A 19,176-nucleotide genomic window follows, 5' to 3' on the forward strand; every position below is an offset into this window, starting at 1 on the left:
CAAAACAATTTTTTTTTCAATGGTCAAGCATTAGGCCCAAGTCAGATCGTATACTTTGGGGGGACAGCTCAGCACTAACACGCGTTGCTAAAAAGCAGGGGCGTGGCGGCGGCGGGGGCGGCGGCGGCGGCGGCGGCGGCGGCGGCGGCGGTGGTTGTGGAGGTGGTGGTGGTGAGTGGGTTGGGGTTGGGTTGCTCTCCTTGATGACGTTGTGGAAGACGGGCCAGAGGAAGGCGCGGCAGAAGTCAGTGTAGAAGACCTGAGGAGAGCCGACCAGTGTGTGAGAGAAGGCGGGAGACGGGGGTGACGGCGAGTCGAACACGAGTTGGCGCGGGCGAGGTGTGGCGGGGCGAAGGGGCGCCTTCTGCGTCTCCGGCTCGAGGAAGACGGGGACGGCCGAGTAGTGGACAAGTGCCTGTGAAGAGGTGCGGAGGGGTGGGGTGGCGGGGGTGGGGTGGTAGAAGAGGGAGAAGAGGGAGGAGGGGGGGGCCTCGCCTCCGTCAGCGAGGCCCGGTCCGCCTCCGCCACCGCCACGCCTACGCGACACCGCCCCGCGAGCCACATCAGAGCAGGCCCTCGCACTAGCGGCTCCTCGCGTGTCTCTGCACCCGGGCAGCCGATCCAAAGGACTCGCTTGCCCTCGGCGCGGCCTGCGGAGGCGCGCCGCGCGAGGACCGAGTCGAGGTTCCAGTCGATGGCCCACGAGGCCGTCTCTCGCTCCCGCGTGATGAGCAGCGGCAGTATGTACGACACCACAATCACAGACCCGCCCTCGCCGACGTCGAGCGCGCTCAGCTGGCCGCTCACGCCGGTGGTGCCGTCCGCCTCGGCGAGGCCGGCGGGCGTCGGAGGCGGCGTGGAGGCCCCGGCGCTCCAGCGCGGCTCGGGCGGCGCCGGGAGCACGTCCAGCTCGTCGTCGGGAGGCACGAGGCTGTGGCGCGAGCCGGCGCGGCTGGTCGCCGCGCCGATGGTCCGGTTGCCGTCGAACGCCTCCCAGCGCTCGAAGCGGCCCTCGCAGAAGAGGAGGTACTTGTACTGGATGGAGACGCCCGCCGGTACGGAGACTGGCGCCGAGAGCCAGACGCCCTCCCCGGGCGAGTGCCGCAGCTTCACCGCCTGCGCCGGATCCCAGCAGCCGAGCGAAGGGTGCTCGCCGACCGCGTAGACCTCCTCGCCGCGCCGCGCCGGCGAGTGGCGCACGCGGAACTCGAGCTGCAAGAACGCTTGAGACATCGCTGGGTAACCTGGAGCGGGCTCCAAGAGAGCTCACACACAAACGCTGGTGGTGCGGGCCGGCGGCGAGAGAGGATGATGGAGAGCTGAGGGAAAAAAGAAATGCCGCTGCTGGAGCCTAGCGCCACGGCTTAGGTGAGCAATTCCTCGCTGCGGCGCAGGACGAGGGCACATTCGGCGAGTGGCTCGACGAGCTACCCTTCGAGGTGGCTGCGGCGACCGCCCGGCTGCTCAAGCACCACGCGCGCTCCGGCGCGTGGGTCGAGCTCTCGCCCGGCAACCCTAGCCAGGCCTCACGCGCTGGCCGCGACCGCGACCGCTCGAGCCCGAACTGCCCGTCAGATATGTCGGAATTGTCGGAGAATAGCGACTAGCACACCTCTGAGTCCCAGAAACCCGAGGAGTCACACAGTCCACCTGTGTGATGCACGCCCTGCGAGCGGGGCGGGGTGCGCACTGTCCCTCTGTGTTCGTGTGCGTCGCCCATCTCTCCCTGGAGATGACTGCTCTATTTATTTATTTATTTGGCTCGCCAAACCAAACAACCCCTCCGCGCGCCCACCCGTTCGGCCTTACTTTTGCTCCTGTGGTGGGGGTGACGGCTTCTGAAGCCGTCGCGCCCGCGCCTTGTCTGTCTGATTTTTAGCAATACCAAATTGCTTGTCTGTCGCGTGCACTGATAAACTTCTTTCCCACGGCCACGCGCCAGTTCCCCACGACTCGGAACGCGAATGTGACAGGACCATCGGGTCCTTCGGCCACCAAAGCGAGATCACCCGAGAGCAGCTGAGCCTGCCTCTGGCCTCGCCTCCCTCTCCTCCAGGCATTCGTGGCATCCTATATGGGTCGTCCAGAGTATCGACCTCTGGCTTGTCAGCCAGCCCCAGTGAGCAGTGTTTTTGAGGGCGCCATGAAGTACAGCGATCGCCATCTCGCTGGCCTCTCCGCAACGAAGGCCCCCCGACCACGTCGAACTCATCGGCGGTTTCGGCGCGGGCTCTCTCGGCTACGGGACCGGCCCCAGCTTCGGCTGAGGGCTGACAAGCTGCTGAGCCCAAATCACTGTGAGAGTCGTGATTTCTTGTTGGTTTTCTAAAATCTCTCTCTCCCAGTTCGTTCGCACCTGTGTCGAGCAGCCTGTCTGCTGTGAGAGGGAGTTGTGTTTGTTAATAGCGCCGAAATTCTTTCGAGATCCAGCGACGGAGGTTCCCCGCCCATCATGCAGGTTGACGAGATATGCCACGCCAGGGAGCGGTGGTCGTAAAAAAAAACAGACAACCCAAGGGAGGGATGGGAGGACGGCACACCGCCACCACACAGGGATTTTTAAGGAGCGGTGGTCGTTTCCGCCGGCGAAAGTGCAGCGAAGGTTTTTTGAAAATGCGTCTTGTCCTTTCGCCTGCGGAAACGACCAGGGACCCCATTCGTGTTACCCCGGAAGCTCCGACGAGTTGCCACCTCCAGTGCAGCTCGGACCTGCGCACCTGCGCATCTTCGCTATGGCCGAGTGAGACCCCCAAGGGCAAGGCTGCGGCGACGGACTGGGTGCCCCCCCCCCCCCCCCGCGCGCGCGTCCCCCCCCGCCCGCCCTACGCGCCCAAGCACATCGGCCCGCACCCCACAGGGCGAAGACTGTCTCACGCCGGCAAGCGAGACTCCAACGCCGGCCAAGAAGGTGGGCAAGGACACGGTCTTCGGCGACAGCGTCGAACACGAGGTGTTCTCCCCGCTCCCGGCCGCACACCCCACCCACCGCCCTGACCCCGCACCGTTCCATCAGCACACGGTCGAGTGCACCGTCGAGCCGAGCACCGGCGTCTGCTATGTCGAACCCGGCATGGACAAGACCGGACGGGTTCGAAACCCCTCTCGCCCAGCGCCCTCCCGCGCGGGGCTCATCCTGACTCCCCATATCGCTAGGACGAGCTCAACACGAAGCTCTTCAAGGTCCTCGACTCGCACGAAGAGATTCATCCAAAGATGACGCCGTTCGACCGCGCCAAGATGAAGGCTATCATCTTCCAGGGCAGGACGACTGGACGCGACATCAAGTACGCCAACCTGTACTACGAGGGCACCGAGGGCTGGACCAACGTCCACTACTACCGCAAGCACTTCATCACCACTCCCAAGTACCTCGCCAAGGCGCGCGCGCTTGCCAGCAGCCGCGTCACCAGCCACTGCCTTCCCGCCACCCACAATGAGATATCATGACCTCCCACCCTCTGCTTGCAGCGGCTCGCTGAGGTGGTGAAGGTGGTCGCCGGCTTCAATGAGGAGGTCAAGTTCTACAAGCGGGTCACGCACGAGGGCGGCGCCATCGAGACTGAGCCAACGACGCTGGACGAGATCATGGAGATGGAGATCACGATGGTGCTCCCCCCCCAGCCTCAGTCGAGGCGGGAGAGCGAGCTGAGCCGCAAGCTCGAGGCCGCGTATGCGGAGGCGACTGCCGCCAAGCGGCAGCGCACCGGCCCCTAAATTCACACTACACACACATCACACACATACACATTCACATTAGAGGGTGTCTACTGCAAATACTGTGTACCTGTACTGTAGTACTCCAAATCACCTCCTTTCAGACCCGAGGTGTTCGACCGGGCTAAGATTGCCACTCTCTATACCTTCCACGGTCGGTGTTGGCCAGTTACGATCAGCTATTCCGAGTCACCCCAAGCAGACGCGGCGAAAGGCGAACGGAAAAGAAAGAAAAAACTTACAACCCAAGGGAGGGATGGGAGGACGACACGCCGCCACCACACAGGGATTTGAAGGAGAGGGGTGTGATGCGCTAGCCGTCGCCCACACTTTCTTTCACCTTTTTCAACTCGACCTGGACTGAGGAGACGATGCTCTCTTTCCTGGCCAAGCCAAAGGAGGTGGTCAAGGGCACCTCGATGGCCTTCCCGGGCTTCAAGAAGGAGAAGGACCGAGTGGACGTGGTGGCGTACCTCAGCACGCTCAAGTGAGGACGGCGCGGGACGGCGCGGGAGTGGAGTAGGCCGTGCACGAGGTGCGTTGTGATAGGTTAGTAGGTTGGGGCGCGGAAGTTCCTTCATTCAGGGGTATTCAAAGAAAAGGCGACGCAGTCGACCGACGAATGTCCAAGTCGAATGTCCGGAGGCACCATGCGCCGCGCAGCACTGCGGAAACCGGGCCCCGGCTCCTCTAGTGTCCACGCGCGGCTTAGAAGATGACTGAATTCTCAACCCAAGGGAGGGATGGGAGGACGGCACGCCGCCACCACACAGGGATTTTAAGGAGCGGTGGTCGTTTCCGCCGGCGAAAGTGCGTCGAAGGTTTTTTTCGTGTTTGTGGGCGAGACGCTGCCTGCGGTTGGTTTAGGGGTGAAGGCTTTCTCCATGCCCTCCCAGGACCCTCTCCTATCCGCGGCGACGCCGCCACCCGCTCGCTATGACTTTGCCATCAATCTCCTCATGCTCATTTCCTTCATGGATGCGACGGAGTACTCGGTGCGTGCCAGCGGCTAGTCGAATTGAGCTGCCCGCACTCATGTGCACACTTCTGCTCGCCCGTCCCTGCTCAGGTTGTGATGCCGTCCTTATGGAACTACTTGAACGAGGTCGAGCCCTCCGACACGCGCCACGGCCTCGCAAACGAGTACGGCATCGTGATCGCCTCCTTCTCCCTCGCGAGTCTGCTCCTCAAGCCGCTCGTCGGCATCTGGTGCGACCAGCGCAGCTTCAAGGAGGTGTACGCGGTGACGCTGCTCGCCGCCGCGGCAGGAAACGCGCTCTACGCCTTCGCCGGGCTAGGCGGGAGCTGGCTCTTCATGCTCGCTGGCAGGCTGCTCTCTGGTGCGGGAGCAGCGAACTCGTCCCTCTCCTTTGCCTATGTCTCGCGCACCGTCGAGCCCTCGAGCCGCACGGGCACCATGGCCAAGCTCTCCCTCGCCTTCCCTCTCGGGATGGTGGTCGGGCCCGCCTTCAACGCGCTCCTGTCTGGACCCTTCCATGACCTCTCCTCTGGAACCTTCATAGGTGGTCGGGCCCGCCTTCAACGCGCTCCTGTCTGGACCCTTCCATGACCTCTCCTCTGGAACCTTCATAGGTGGTCGGGCCCGCCTTCAACGCGCTCCTGTCTGGACCCTTCCATGACCTCTCCTCTGGAACCTTCATAGGTGGTCGGGCCCGCCTTCAACGCGCTCCTGTCTGGACCCTTCCATGACCTCTCCTCTGGAACCTTCATAGGTGGTCGGGCCCGCCTTCAACGCGCTCCTCGCGCAGCTACACGCGACCCTGCCCCTGCCGGGCGGCGCGACGCTGCGCGTCAACCCAAACAACTCTCCCGGCCTGCTCATGGCCGCCCTCGTGCTCCTCCAGCTGGTCGCGCTGCTCACTCTCCTGCCGGAGCCGCCGCCGTACACCTCCGACCCCGCTGCGCCCCCGGGCCGAAAGTGCGACGCAGCCAAGGGCGTGCTGCGAGAGCTGCGATCGCTGCCCGTGCTCGCATGCTTCACCGCGACCTTCACCTTCAACCTCACGATCGCCACCAGCGAGGCGCTCGTCGTCCCGGTCACAAAGGCCGCCTTCGGCTTCTCGGCGCTGCAAAACTCGTTCGTCTACCTCGCCATCGCCGTGCTGATGATCGGGCTCAACCTCGCCGTGATGCGCGTCTCGCGCCACCCGCTCGCGCCGATCCGAGCCCTGCGCAAGCGGCTGCTCGACGCAGCGGCAGAGGGGCACGCGGCCGAGGCGCGGCGAGATGTGTGGCCGAGAGGAGGCCGAGAGGAGGCCGAGAGGAGGCCGAGAGGAGGCCGAGAGGAGGCCGAGAGGAGGCCGAGAGGAGGCCGAGAGGAGGCCGAGGCGCCCCGCAGCCACAAGGCCAAGCCCCAGGTAGCTCGTTCAAGGTAGTCCACTCCCCAGGTACCTCGACTCGAGGCCTCTAGCTTGTGCCGCCCGAGCGGCGTCCCCCGCCCAAGGGTTCGGGTGGGCCCACGCATCCCGCCCCCTCCCCCGCCCCAGGCGCTCGAGCTCGAGCGCGGTCTGGTCTCGCTCCTCGCCTCCTCGCCCGCCTCGGCCGACGCCACCGCCGCGTGGTCAACACGCGCAGCCAGGCTCGCGGCAAACCTCGAGGCCGACGAGGCGGTCGGCCGCAGCGACGTCAAGGCGCTCGAGCGTTTCGTGGCGCGACCGCCTCGCCGCGCCGCGCCGCTGCTGACCGACCGGCGCGCCTCGCCTCTCGCGCACCCCCGCGCCCCGCGCCGGCGACGCGCCTTGCGGAGCTCGTGCCCCGCAGGCGGATGGTCCTGTTCTCGTGCTGCTGCTACGAGTGCGGCGTCGCGTACGTGCTGCTCGTCTGGCGGTACGACATGCCGCTGTACGCCTTCCTGCTCGGCGAGCTGCTCCTGCTTTGGAACATCCCCTTCGTCTTTGCGCCGAACCGCTCCGTCTTCTCGAAGCTCGTCGAGGGCTCGAAGCACCAGGCGCTCCTCTCCTCCCTCCTCTCGATCGCAGCATCCGCCGGAGGGGTGGTCGGGCCGATCTGGCTCGGCGCCTCCGTCGGCGAGCCGTCCATCCGCCGCACGAGCCGCGGGGAGGAGGAGTACGGGCCCGTCGCGCAAGTCACCTTTGTCGGCCTCGCCGGCTGCGTCCTCCTCTGCGCAACAGTCTACGCCGCGGCGGGCTGCCGCTTCGGGCGCGACGCCGCCGCCACCGTCGAGCCGCTCCACGCCGTGAGCCGCGGCGCGCACGACGATGTGGACGCCGCCGCCGTGCCGGGGGCCGAGACGGGCGGGGCGTAGGCCGTAGCGAGGACGAGAGGAGAGGCTCTGTGCACAGACGTACGTAGGACCCGGCTATGTGGCTGCAACTTTCACTGTCCGTGGTGTTCATTATGTTGCTATTACGTTTTACACGCAGTGGAGGATCCCGACCGGCCCGTCGAAGTCGAAACCCGAGCTGCGAGTTTTTTTTGCGCGGGTCATATCCCATTTCTTTTTTACACACCGCTCGGCTCGTTGTGCGAGTATATGGGCCACGATGTCTCAAATATGAGGGGTTTTGACTACTACCAGCTCCTGACGCTATCCCTGGCAGCTCTAATGGCCAGGATCAGTAGTGTTGTGATAGAGGGTGCCCATACTAGCGCAGGAGCTGCCACACTCGCCCGGACCGTCCCCTTCTGGGGCCGGTTCCGCAGCCCGCGAGAGCCGACCGCGGGGCTGTGCCGCGGGTGCCTACTGCCGAGTGCCACAAACACTGCGCCGTCCCGCCATCACCTACAGGCTGTCTTGTGTGATGGTTGGGATGTCCAAACGCCACCATCTTGGCTCTTGCGACCTCAAACCCGCGAGCTGTATGGGTGGTCCTGACGTCGACAGACGCCCGATGACCACGGTGAAGCTGAGCCGGAACGCGTCGACAAGTCTCGTCTGAGCCCGTGGCGGTCGCCGGCTGAGTCGCCGTACACGGGCCGGTACCTCAGGCGTCACCTCCGCAGCCTCAGGTCTCACACTCCATCACCTCCGCCGGGACGCCGTCGGTGGCACGCTCGGCGGCGACTTTGTGGCAGCCCCACAGCGAGCGCGGCATCGAGCCTGTTCGGTCTGGTCGGTTCGCGGCACTCACTGGGTGCCAGGGAGTGCCGCCGACACGCGAGCGGTGCTTCCTGGCGGCGCGCGCCGGCTGTGGGGCTGCCACAAACTCGAGACACGCTTTTTGGGACATTTTCGACGCTTTTGGCCCATATACTCGCACAACATGCCGCTCACCGGCCGCGTCCGCGCCCGGGAGATGATGCAACACATGCCATAGGAGGGCGGTCGGCCTTACGCTCGCTGTGCGCTGCTCTTAATAATTATATTATTATTTGCTTTGCTTGCGCACAGCCACACAAACAAATTCGACGGCGTCAGCAAGTCGCTCATCTACTCGCCCGAGGGCGACCTCTCGTGCGCTCCGGGCTGGCTCCGGGGCTCGCCGGCGCACCGCGACAAGGAGGGCAAACCCACGGGGCGAGTGGACTGCTTCAAGGCCGTCGGCACCTTCTTTGGCGACCCGGAAGCCTGCAAGAAGGAGCTCACCGCGCACCTCAGGAAGAAGCTCGCGCCGCTCGACGTCATCGACACGATCGTCGACACTGACTGCGTCACCAACACCTCGCAGCTCCGCCTCAACCTCGTCCAACGGATTGCCTGCGCAAAGACCAAGTACATTGCCGGCATCACGCCGCCCAATGTCGCGTGCGACGCTCTCGAGTTTGCGCACAACCGCATCCGCAAGTCCTTTGAGAGCATTGCTCGCGCCGACGCCTCGCCCCAGGCGCTCCGCGACCTCGCGTGGCTCCAGGCGCAGCTGCCGACCGAGATGGGCGGGTGCAACATCGACACCGCCTTCACGCGAGCCGACAGCGACTTCTCCATGTCGCTCCTCAAGAACTGGCGCACCCTCGTCGCCCACAACCCCGACTTCGCCCTCGACGAGGGAGGTGCGTCCAAGTACCCCACCATCGCCGCAGCCATCGCCACCTACGAGTCCGCCCTCTCGGACTGGAAGGAGGTGTGCGAGAAGCGCGCCGCCCGCGACAAAACCAAGTACTACACCGTCCGCGGCGGCTACCTGACTGAGTTCTACCCCAAGAGCGTCCCGCTCCCCGAGCCCGAGTCCCTTCCAGCTACCGACGCGATTCTCAATGGCACTTGCAAATCCACGTACCCGCGGCCGCGGGCGCTCGCTGCCATCAAGAATCACAAGGACTGGTACGCGCACCAGGAGCTCGTCAAGGCGCGGGACGTGCACGTCAAGAACAACCCGTCCCTCGGAGACAGCGCCGTCAACAACCGCGAAGCCTCGCGCTTCGTCTCCGCCTCAACGCCTTTCGCCGGCAAAGCCTTCGATGTCCGTGTCGACGGTACGTACGCCACCGCCCTCTCCTCCGACACCCTCCAGGACGAGCTCCAGCGGAAGCTCGGCCTTTGGCTCTCCGTGGCGCTTCCCACCCTTCGGGTCGCGCTCGAGCGGGGCATGCCAGTCGATTTCTTCGGCGACTACCTTTACAACAAGGCCCACCACCGGCGGCCCCACGACGGCGTCCTCGCCGCCTGGGCGGACGCGATGCGCGCCCCGGCCAACGCGCCGGTCGTGCACGGTGACAAGGAGAAACCAGAGCTCACCCGGCAGTACAACGAGGGGTACAAGGTCGACCTCGCGGAACCCCACGCTGGCCCGGGAGGATGCGATGAGGTGAATGAAGTCAAGCTCTGGACGCCCCTCCTCAAGACCTCCTCGGCGGGCGTTGGCAACGCCTCGAGTGGCGGCACGCCCGCCTCCGTTGGCCACTCCTACGCCTTCGGCAACACCGAAGAGAAGGCCCGCCGCCTAAACATGGGCTGCAAGGCGCGCGGGCAGCCCGGCCAACCCTTCGACCACAAGAACGGCCACGGCTACGTCAAGGCGCATCGCGGTTTCTACCACGACGCGATCTTTGTCAAGCGCAATAACTTCAACCTGCTGCTCCACGAGACGTTCGGCGGCGGCTTCTCGCCCACCGCCGTTCTCAAGCTGCGCCGCCTCGCGCGCAAAGCCGCGCGCGGCAGCGTCGACCGCACGGCCTACTCGCCCAAGTACTCGCTTTCTTTTATGTCCCACCATGCAGAGCGCATCTCTCTCTCTGTTGTGCGAGGCGTGAACCGCGCCATTCGCTCTCACCTGGCAACCCTGTCTGCACGTCTCGCGCGCGCGTGAACAGGGCTCCAGGCCCCAAATGACGTGTGAGTGTTAGAGTTGTTTGGTATTGCTAAAAATCTCTCTCTCAGCCACACCTACTCCTAGGGGGTACATCGCCTAGCATCGCCGGGAGAATGCTTCGAGGCGAGCTTGTTGTGCCCTAGCGCCTAGGTTGTGCCTGGCTGGCAGTGCCTGCCGTGATGGGCGTATCGCGTGGCCGAGACGTGAACGAGCTGAAGCTGTTCATTGCTGCGGCACAAAAAGAAAGAAAGAAAGCAGACAACCCAAGGGAGGGATGGGAGGACGGCACGCCGCCACCACACAGGGATTTTAAGGAGAGGTGTGTGGTGCGCTATCCGTCGCCCACCCTAGGGATGGGCACAAGCGGGCCATTGCAACGCGCGCGAATTCTTTTTATCAGTCCTGCTGATAGGAAGAGGTCGCCCACCACCCCCGCTTGGCTCGGTGCGCTGCCTCTAGCTACATTCCCTCGACTGCCTGCATTTGGAAGTGTGCCTTTGCCACGCGCCTTTGGCCGGCGTTGCCTGCCTAGCTCGTCTCTCTTTCTCCGTTCTCGACTGTCGAGCGGGCTAGGAGGACCTGACTGGCGGGGTACATCTGTGGAGCAGGCGACTTCTTGTCGGATATCGGTTCGCACCGCTCATGTCGCGCCACGGAGACATCTCGTCCAGCCCAGACACGGTCGGGACTTGCGTCTTCCAGTACAAGATGCCGCGCCTCCACACGCATGAGGAGGTGATGGGACGAGCGCGAGAGAGCCGGCGAGATAGCACCGTCTCCTGAGCTGATGCCCTGCCTCGTGCGCCGTGTACACAGGTGATGGCCAACGTGCGCAAGATCTGCGAGGTCGTGAAGGGTACAAAGCAGGGCCCCGGGCATGGACCTGATCATCTTCCCAGAGTACTCGACCCAGGGCATCATGTACGACAAGGAGGAGATGATGGCGACCGCCACCACCATCCCCGGGCCCGAGACGGACGCCTTTGGAGAGGCGTGCAAGCAGGCCGGCGTCTGGGGCGTCTTTTCCCTCACCGGAGAGCGGCACGAGGAGCACCGCGCAAGCACCCGCGCCCCACACTGCCCAAACCCAACCCTAACCCTGACCGCAGCCCACCACACAGGAGCACCCGCGCAAGCACCCGTACAACACGCTCGTGCTCGTCAACGACAAGGGAGAGGTCGTCCAAAAGTACCGCAAGATCCTCCCGTGGTGCCCCATCGAGGGCTGGTGCGCTAACCCTCACCCTCACCCTTCCCTCACCCTCACCCTCACCCTCACCCATCGAGGGCTGGTGTGTGTGTGTGCGCGCGCCTCCCGGCACCGCTCCCCTCGCTGCCCGCCCCGACGCTAGGCCTGACCCTGCATACCCTCGCCAGGTACCCGGGCGACACGACGCACGTGAGCGTCGGCCCCGAAGGGGCTCAAGATCCGAGGTGTGCCCGAGGTGCACCCGAGATGCCTCTGGCACGGTAGGTGAGCGTCGGCCCGAAGGGGCTCAAGATCTCGCTCATCATCTGCGACGACGGCAACTACCCCGAGATCTGGCGCGACTGCGCGATGAAGGGCGCCGAGCTTGTCGTCCGCTGCCAGGGGTACATGTACCCCGCCAAGGAGCAGCAGGCGAGCGACCGCGCGGCAGCAACGGTACCCCACCCCCGCCTCCCCCACCCCTCCCTCTTCCTCCGGCCAGGTCCTCGTCGCGAAGTGCATGGCCTGGATGAACAATGTCTACGTCGCCGTCGCAAACGCCGCCGGGAACGACGGCGTCCGCACACACGCTTTTGCCCTCTCCTCCACCCCAGGTCTGTTCACACCCCAGGTCTGTTCACGACACGTCCACGGCACGTCCCCGGCTCCAGGCGTCTACACATACTTCGGCCACTCCGCCATCGTCGGGGCGGACGGACGGTCGCTCGGCGAGTGCGGCACTTGCCCCGACGAGATGCAGTGCGCCTCCCCATATCTCCCCATATCTCCCCACATCTGCCCCGACGAGATGCAATGCGCCTCCCCATATCTCCCCATATCTCCCCACATCTGCCCCGACGAGATGCAATGCGCCTCCCCATATCTCCCCATATCTCCCCACATCTGCCCCGACGAGATGCAGTGCGCCTCCCCATATCTCCCCATATCTCCCCACATCTGCCCCGACGAGATGCAATGCGCCTGCCCCCGCCACCGCCCCGCCGCCCGTCCACCGCCCCTCCCCTCGCCCCTCCCTCGCCCCCCCGCCTCGCCCCTTCCCTCGCTCCTCGCCACACGCCCGCCGCCGGCCGCAGGTACGCGCAGCTCTCCATCTCCGGCATCCGCGACGCGCGGGAGACGGACCAGGCGCAGAACCACCTCTTCAAGCTGCTGCACCGCGGCTACACGGGGGTGTACAACTCTGGCGACGGCGACAAGGGCGTGGCGACCTGCCCCTTCCAGTTCTACAAGACGTGGGTCGAGAACCCGCTCCTCGCGCAGCAGCAGGTCGAGGCAATCACCCGCCCGACCATCGGGGTGGAGTGCTGCCCCGTCGCGGGCGTGCCAAAGCCGGAAGAGAGCCTCGACCCCCTCGTCAACGAGCTCTCCCTCTCGTGACGAAGGACGCCCGCACTCGCGCGCGCTCACGTGTGGCAGGGACCAGCGTGGCAGAGGAGAGCGCAAGCCGAGGAGGCGGCGGCGACTGGCTTAAGGCGACCGCCGACCGGACGACTGGCCCTGTCTCGTGGCCTTGCTCTGTTCAGGCCGCGCGGCCGCGCCGTTCGGGTATTTTTCGGGCGCACGGCCCCCTGTGCCCTGAGCCGTGTGGCCTCGTCCACTCGATGACCCACCACTCACCAGGGCTCAGCCTGTGCCCTGACGGCACAGCGATTGTACATTGTTTTCTGTATTCTTATTAGATCTAGCTATACAATGGGTACGCGGACACCGTGTTGCGAGAGTCGTCTCATCATCTGCTGGCGCTGGCCGGGAGCTTGGCCTGCGCCTCAAATGTGCCCACCGGCGCGAGCTTGTTTGGCTCGCTGCGTTTGGCTGCCCGAATGATGCCGCGCGCCTTGACGGTGCCGCCGGGGCGCGCAGCTTCGACCCGCGAGGCCGAGTACAGCACCGTGCTTCTCTCGTAGTCCAGCGCCCAGCCAAAGGTTGGCGCGTCGCCCGTGTAGACCGCCCGCCACGCACCGCTGCCCGTGTCGAAGCAAGGGCTGCTCACAGTCACGCGGCCCTCGTCCGCTCCCGGTGGGTCCTGCGTGAAGACCGCCCGAGCCATGCAGAGGTTGCCGGCCCGCGTTTTTTTTAGCTCCCCCGTGCCCGGGATGCCCAACAGGCTCGAGTTGGCCCCGGCGGAGTTTTCGACAAAAGGGGGGGCCGCCCCCGCAACCGCTCGCGCTGGGGATGGAACCACCATGTTTTTAGGTGCGCGGCGTGGTTGCAGCCCGGTCGGGGTACCCCCAGGCCCCCCCCCCCCCCCCCACCCACCCACCCACCCCCACCCCCCTCCCCAATGGAGGGTTCGATTGCCCGGATGGGAGGGGGGGGAGCTTACTCGGAGACGCGGCGTGAATCAGACGCACTTGCCTTCCCAATCCCGCAGGGAGGGCGTGCTTGTTAACGGTTTGAGGCAACCGACATTAGAGAAAAGAAAACTGGGTCCGCGTACCACGACGCCGGCACGCCCCCCGGCACGACCCGCAGCTGGCTACACAGCTGGCTCAACGCTGCCGCTACTACTGCCGCTGCTGCTGCCGCTGCTGCTGCCACTGCTGCCATCTAGCACAACCATGACGCTCTGCGGCCGCTGCTCGACTCCGCTCTCCCACGTGACCGCCCCGGACCACGACTGCTGCTGCGACGGCCCGTGCGGAGCCGACATCCCGATCGGCGCGCCGATGCTGGCGTGTCCCGGGTGTGAGGCCGGCGACGGCTGGTACCTGTGCAAGCGCTGCTGTGACCAGCCGCCGCACGGCGAGCCGCAGGAGCTGGACGAGCTCATCGACGACCTCATTTTTGCCGCCCGTGCAGGCGACACTGACGAGGTCCGGGCTGCGCTGGCCAGCGGCGCGCCGATCGACGGCCGTGACGCTAACCGCTCGACGGCGCTGATGATGGCCGCCGCGAACGGGCACGCCGACGCGCTGCGCGAGCTCATGGGCGCTGGTGCCGACGTGAACGCAATCAACTCGCTCGGCAACACCGCCCTGCACTGGGCTGTCTTCACGTCAAAGCTCGCGGCGGTTGAGGTGCTCCTCGCAAGCGGTGGCTGCGACTTGATGCTACGCAACGCGGCCGGCAACACGGCGGCGATGGACGCGGAGCGGGCGGGCAAGGGCGACCTGGTGGTGGCGCTCCTCGAGTCGCTCGACGAGGATGCGGCGGCCGCCGCGCTCGGCATCGAGGAGGAGGAGGGCGAGGAGGAGGTGGTGGCGAGCCGCTTGGTCCCGGCCGAGATCGTGCCGAGGCTGGAGGAGGTTTGCATCTCGAGCGGCGCCGATGCGGCCGCGGCGCCGTGCGCAGGAGGAGCGTGCTCGGCGGACGCCGCTGCGCCGCCGATTGTCTTGCGGGAGCGGCCCCCCGAGCCAAATGGCGCGGTGGCGGCGCGAGTGGCGGCTGCGGTGGAGAGCCGCACGGGCGACAGCCGCTACTCGGTGCTGCCTGCGGTGGTGGAGAGGGAGGAGGTGCTCGGCTTGTCGCGAGACTTCTTCCAGGCCACCTCGCTGCTGACCAAGGACGGCAACACCTTTGGGCCAGACTTTGAGCAGCAGTACTCTGGCCACAAGAACTACTTTTACTACGTTAACCGCAACAAGGTGCTAAACGGCGCCGAGGTCGCGGCGGCGACTTTCGAGCGGCTCGACGCGGCGTGCAGGCTGGTGGTGGAGCAGCACCACCCCGGCGTGCGCGTCAAGCTCGAGCGAGCCTTCGGCGCCTACTACGAGGGGGAGCGAGACGGCTTCCACCGCGGCGTCAACGAGCACTGCGACGGAGAGGCGAACCTCGTCTCGACGGTCGTCCACGCGGTGCTGCCGGACGGAGAGGTTGGCTTCGAGAGCGGCGGCGAGCTCACCGTCGCGGCGAGCGGAGGGCTGCCGCCGGTGGCGATCCCCCACTCCAACGACACGGTCGGCACCGTCGTCTACCTCGGGGCAGGCGTCTACCACCACGCCACGCCCATCCAGGAGGGAGGGAGGAGGCTCGTCTTCTGCCTATTCTACGCCGCCGCGCCGGAGAAGGATCTGACCAAGCATGCCCTGGCGTGAGACTGCTGAGTGCTGTGTTCTTGGCCGCCCCTTAATCCCCACGCACTCGGCTCACATTCCACTCGCACAGGAAACGCGCGACGGCCCGTGCCCGTGCCCGTCCTGTGACTCCTGTGTGTGCGGCGTTGTGTGCGGAGTGCGCTGCGCGTGACGTGTGAGCCTGTGTAAGCGTGTGACACCACGCCACCAGGGTCCTGGCGCTCGGAGCTCTGAGTACGACTCCTACTCGCTCTCTCGACTCTCTGCACTCTGGACTCTGCCGAGGAGAGGACAGGGTGGGATCACGAAATACAAGACTCCGTCGAATACACGACGTGCAAAACATAAATCACACACCGAATTCAGCGTCCAACGAATCGTCCTCGCTCGAACTGCCCACGTCAGACCGTGACGTCGCCGCGCCAGGCGGCTCCTCGACTAGCTCGTCCCGTGGCTGCGCGCCTCTCCTGGCACGCTCGCAGCGCTTCACCGGGACGTACACGAGCCAGAACCAGAGCTGCAGCGCGATGAGGATGGCGGCGAGCGCGTAGAGCAGCCGCTGCGTGTGGTAGTGCGTGTAGTGGCCCTTGCGGTCGGCGCCCCAGTCGCTGAAGTAGAAGCTGGAGAGCTGCGAGGCGCCCGTCGAGACGAAGGTCATAAAGAGCTTGCTCAGCCCGCCCGCGAGGCCGCTCATGTCGCGAAAGTCCTGCAGGACGAGCACCTGCCGCGCGCCGGAGCCACCGGACTCGGCGAGTGAGGGCGATGGGGCGAGCGTGCGAAGAGGCTGCATCGCCGGCAGCACCGGGACGAGATAGCCGAGATCTGGCCGAGATCTGGCCGAGATCTGGCCTGCATCGCAGGCAGCGCGAAGAAGCCGACGCCGGAGATGAGGGCGCACGGGATGGTGGTCATGTACCAGCGCGGCCGCGCGTAGAGGCAGTCGACACAGCCAGGAAGTCCGGCGCTGAGCAGCAGGAAGGCGGGCGGGACCACGCCCGCAACCATGCCCGCCGCAACCAGCCTGGCCGGCGAGGTCTTTGCTGCGATCCTCGCGACGAGCAGCGATGCGAGCAGCCCGGTGAGCGGGGGGACGGAGATGAGGACGCCTCCGACGGTGGTGGAGAGCTCGTAGTAGTGGGTGTAGACAAAGGAGATGCTCGAGAGCATCGCACGCACCTGCATCGCACCCCCGGCCGTGAGCGCGGTGTGGGCAAGCGCTTCGGCAGGGCGGGCGCGCGTCAGTCTCGCGCCGCGCCCATGTTGATCGCCGCGGCGACCGTCAGTCCGACAAAGTCGACGTTGGAGTACATGCGGCGCAGCTTGGACCAGGTGAGGCAGCTTGGACAGGCGGGCCGGGGAGGAGGGGAGGCGGAAGGAGGCGGGGAGGCGGAAGGAGGCGGGGAGGCGGAAGGAGGCGGGGAGGCGGCAGGAGGCGGGGAGGCCGCCTCCGCCTCGCCGGGGGCGGCGCCTGCCGAGGGAGGGTTGGCCGGAGGCGGGCCGGGCTGCTGCGCGGCCGCGGCGAGGACCGCCGCATTCGACTCTGGGATAAAGTACATGAGGAGGATGGTGAGGCCGCCCCAGCAAGAGAGGCCCTTCATCAGATTCCGCCATCCGAAGGCGGTGCCGATGAAGCCGCCGACGCTCGGCCTGAGTACAGCGGCCAGCGAGGTGAGCACGTGTCGCCTAGTCCGTACGAGTGGAGTCGACTGCTCGGGTGCGACTCACCCCCCGAGCAGCATGAGCGGCCGCATCGTCGTGAAGTAGGCTTGCACTCGCATCCGGCGCTGCTTGTCGTCGACCACGTCGCGGATGATGGCAGAGGTGATGATCGAGACGGACTCGCCCACGCCCTGCACGCACCGCGCGGCGAGCAGCCATCCGATCGTCGGCGCGAGCGCACTGCCCACGGCGCCCACCACGTAGACGAGCAGCGTCGAGCAGATGACGACCTTGCGGCCGTACACGTCGGAGAGATAGCCGACGATCGGTGTGGCGAAGCCGAGCATGTACCAGTTGACCTGGATGGTGAGGCTCACCTCCTGGTCCGTGGCCTTCAGGTCGTCGACCACGTCGGACAGATTCGGGATGTAGCAGTCGGAGGAGAATGCGCCGATGCAGTTGAGCAGCAGCAGTACGACGTAGTGGCCGGCGTGGAGCAGTGGGGCGGACGGTGGCGGAGGCTTGCAGGCAGCGGAAGCGGCAGCACCATTGGCATCGCCCTCCAATGGCCCCGGGGCCAGCGACTGCCCGTCGGACACAAGGCTGCGGCGATCAGAGGACGGCTCAACTGCGAGCCTCAGTGGTGGCGTCACTCCAGGAAACGCAGGCGAGCCGGCGCCAGGCACTTCCGAGCGCCGAGAGGCCTCGGCGAGGAGGGCGACGCGAGCGCTACTAGCAGCGCTTGCTGACATATATCGAAAAAAAGAAATCGCTCGCGCTTGGCCTTTTGTTTATTTTTTCTTTCTTTCTCCAAGTGCTCCAAGATAAGACTCGACGCACTCCTCTCGCACAACCACACTGCTCGCACTGGGTTCTCCCATGGCCTCCGTTGTGGCTTCCGGTTGTGGAGCACTTGGAGCACTTGGAGTGCAGTCATTAGCCTCACATCCAGGGCCGGGGAGCTAAGGAGCGCACCCAGCGGGCCGGATGATCGGGATCGGGTTGCGGGCAAGAGAGCCCTAGCCCCGGGGGTGCGCGTTCGCAGGGCAAGGGGGCCTTAAAAGTAAACGGTTTTCCTTCTTTTTTCGTACCACTGGGCGCGGGACGGAGAGAAAGCCGCGATCTTCGTTGTCCCACCTCCAGAGGGGGGGGGGGGGTGAGAGAGAGTTTCACATCACGCTAGTGCGCGCAGACACCACGACCAGCCCCTGTCCCTCGGGTACGGTGCCGTTTGCCCGCGCAGGCAACGGGCTCGGACTCCTGGCGCTGGGCTTCTGGAATGACGTCTTCATTCGCACCCACTGCTTGAGGAAGGCGGCGGGAATAGCGTCGCTCGGGTCAGCAAAGCTGTGGCACAGGCTGAGGTGGCTGTGGCTCCGCGGCAGCGGCGCATCCCGGTCGCAGTATGGCTTGCGCCGTTCGAACCTCCCGTACCGTGTCCACTGGAGGCAAAGCAGGAAGGAATGTTGGCGGCTGAGGCCCCACGTCCGCGGCAGGTCGGAGTACCGCTTTAAGTAGCACTCCCAGTCAGTGCGCGAGGGCAGCGCACTCGCGTTGGCGGCCACGTTCGAAAGGTTGAGGCGCACCACGGCCTGCCCCAGCAGCCCCAGCGACACGAGGCGGCCGATCGAGCGCTCTGTCGCGGTCGGGGCGCGCTTCCGTTGGACGGCTCGCCACGGGCGCTCCGCGCCCGTGGGAAAGTTGTGCAGGCGCAGCGATACGCCGCACTGGTTTGCCAGAGCATTAATATCGTGCTCTCGCAGTGGGGTTGACTCCCCTCCATGTTGCAGCCTGCCTCTTACGATCCTCTTCCCGCAGCAGTGTGCAGGAGGCGAGATCCTAGAGCACATGTCGTTTAGGCCCATGAGCTTGTTGCCGGCCCCGTAAGCGATGCCCTCTGGGAAGGTGTAGTTCAGCGTGTTGCGCACTACCAGCTGCGGCTCGCTCACCATCCGGAGGTGGGCGGGCAGCAGGCCAACGACGTCACTCACCTTCAGCTCGGCGCGTAGCTTGCTAGCGGCGTCGGGCGTGGGGATGCGGATCATCGGGAGCAGGGCAGCAGGGAGGCCTTGTGTGTCCGACTCTTTAAGCACGCGTATCAGCTGGGTCCACATCTGCGCCGTGAGGAACTGGTTCGAGTCGGACGGCCAGATCCACCTCGAGCCGTCGGCCGACCCGACGCCGACAGCCTGGTTGCGCGCACCGTTCTGGTCCGTGACGTAGTTCACGGCAGACCTCACTTCGGGGCCAAATGCCGCGATTCTCCTGGGGTCGACCGAGCGTTTGACCACGCGCGCCCCCGCCAGACAGAGCTCTTGCTCGAGCCGCGCCTGCTCTGTCTGGTTGAAGA

The 19,176-nt window shown here is 65.7% G+C and overlaps 6 protein-coding genes across 6 annotated transcripts in view; 3 read left to right on the top strand and 3 right to left on the bottom strand.

Moving 5' to 3' along the window:
• EMIHUDRAFT_465622 (hypothetical protein) overlaps positions 1-1,308 on the bottom strand; it is a 5,710-nt gene extending 4,402 nt beyond the window's left edge. Inside the window, exons 1-3 of the mRNA XM_005760491.1 lie at positions 609-1,308; positions 496-536; positions 209-415 (exon numbers count right to left, since the gene is read on the bottom strand). Coding sequence (XP_005760548.1) covers positions 209-415; positions 496-536; positions 609-1,233 — 873 coding nt within the window. The 5' untranslated portion in view covers positions 1,234-1,308. The remainder of the gene's footprint in view (positions 1-208; positions 416-495; positions 537-608) is intronic.
• A 2,777-nt stretch (positions 1,309-4,085) lies between these two features.
• EMIHUDRAFT_217667 (hypothetical protein) lies at positions 4,086-7,000 on the top strand (the record flags this gene model as incomplete). The annotated part of the gene is made up of 7 exons (XM_005760492.1): positions 4,086-4,201; positions 4,488-4,524; positions 4,611-4,709; positions 4,784-5,167; positions 5,448-5,861; positions 6,222-6,380; positions 6,530-7,000. 7 exons carry the CDS (start codon positions 4,086-4,088, stop codon positions 6,998-7,000), a joined length of 1,680 nt encoding a protein of 559 aa, XP_005760549.1.
• Positions 7,001-10,586: 3,586 nt separating this feature from the next.
• EMIHUDRAFT_217668 (hypothetical protein) lies at positions 10,587-12,531 on the top strand (the record flags this gene model as incomplete). The annotated part of the gene is made up of 9 exons (XM_005760493.1): positions 10,587-10,679; positions 10,761-10,790; positions 10,858-10,962; positions 11,066-11,172; positions 11,322-11,343; positions 11,419-11,589; positions 11,636-11,747; positions 11,805-11,892; positions 12,228-12,531. The coding sequence occupies 9 exons, from the start codon at positions 10,587-10,589 to the stop codon at positions 12,529-12,531; spliced, it is 1,032 nt and encodes a 343-aa protein (XP_005760550.1).
• Positions 12,532-12,800: 269 nt separating this feature from the next.
• On the bottom strand, positions 12,801-13,349 carry EMIHUDRAFT_358957 (hypothetical protein). Its single transcript, XM_005760494.1, has one exon. The coding sequence runs from the start codon at positions 13,337-13,339 to the stop codon at positions 12,884-12,886; it is 456 nt and encodes a 151-aa protein (XP_005760551.1). The 5' UTR covers positions 13,340-13,349; the 3' UTR covers positions 12,801-12,883.
• A 582-nt stretch (positions 13,350-13,931) lies between these two features.
• Positions 13,932-14,189, top strand: EMIHUDRAFT_47635 (hypothetical protein; the record flags this gene model as incomplete). Its single annotated transcript, XM_005760495.1, has 1 exon — positions 13,932-14,189. A coding segment is annotated over one exon (258 nt), but the record flags the coding sequence as incomplete, so codon positions are not given.
• Positions 14,190-16,405: 2,216 nt separating this feature from the next.
• Positions 16,406-17,578, bottom strand: EMIHUDRAFT_217672 (hypothetical protein; the record flags this gene model as incomplete). The annotated part of the gene is made up of 3 exons (XM_005760496.1): positions 16,406-16,486; positions 16,694-16,814; positions 16,893-17,578. The coding sequence occupies 3 exons, from the start codon at positions 17,576-17,578 to the stop codon at positions 16,406-16,408; spliced, it is 888 nt and encodes a 295-aa protein (XP_005760553.1).
• Between the last annotated feature and the right edge of the window lie 1,598 nt (positions 17,579-19,176).

The sequence above is a fragment of the Emiliania huxleyi genome (assembly GCF_000372725.1).
Source record: "Emiliania huxleyi CCMP1516 unplaced genomic scaffold EMIHUscaffold_75, whole genome shotgun sequence".
Taxonomy (NCBI): domain Eukaryota; phylum Haptophyta; order Isochrysidales; family Noelaerhabdaceae; genus Emiliania; species Emiliania huxleyi.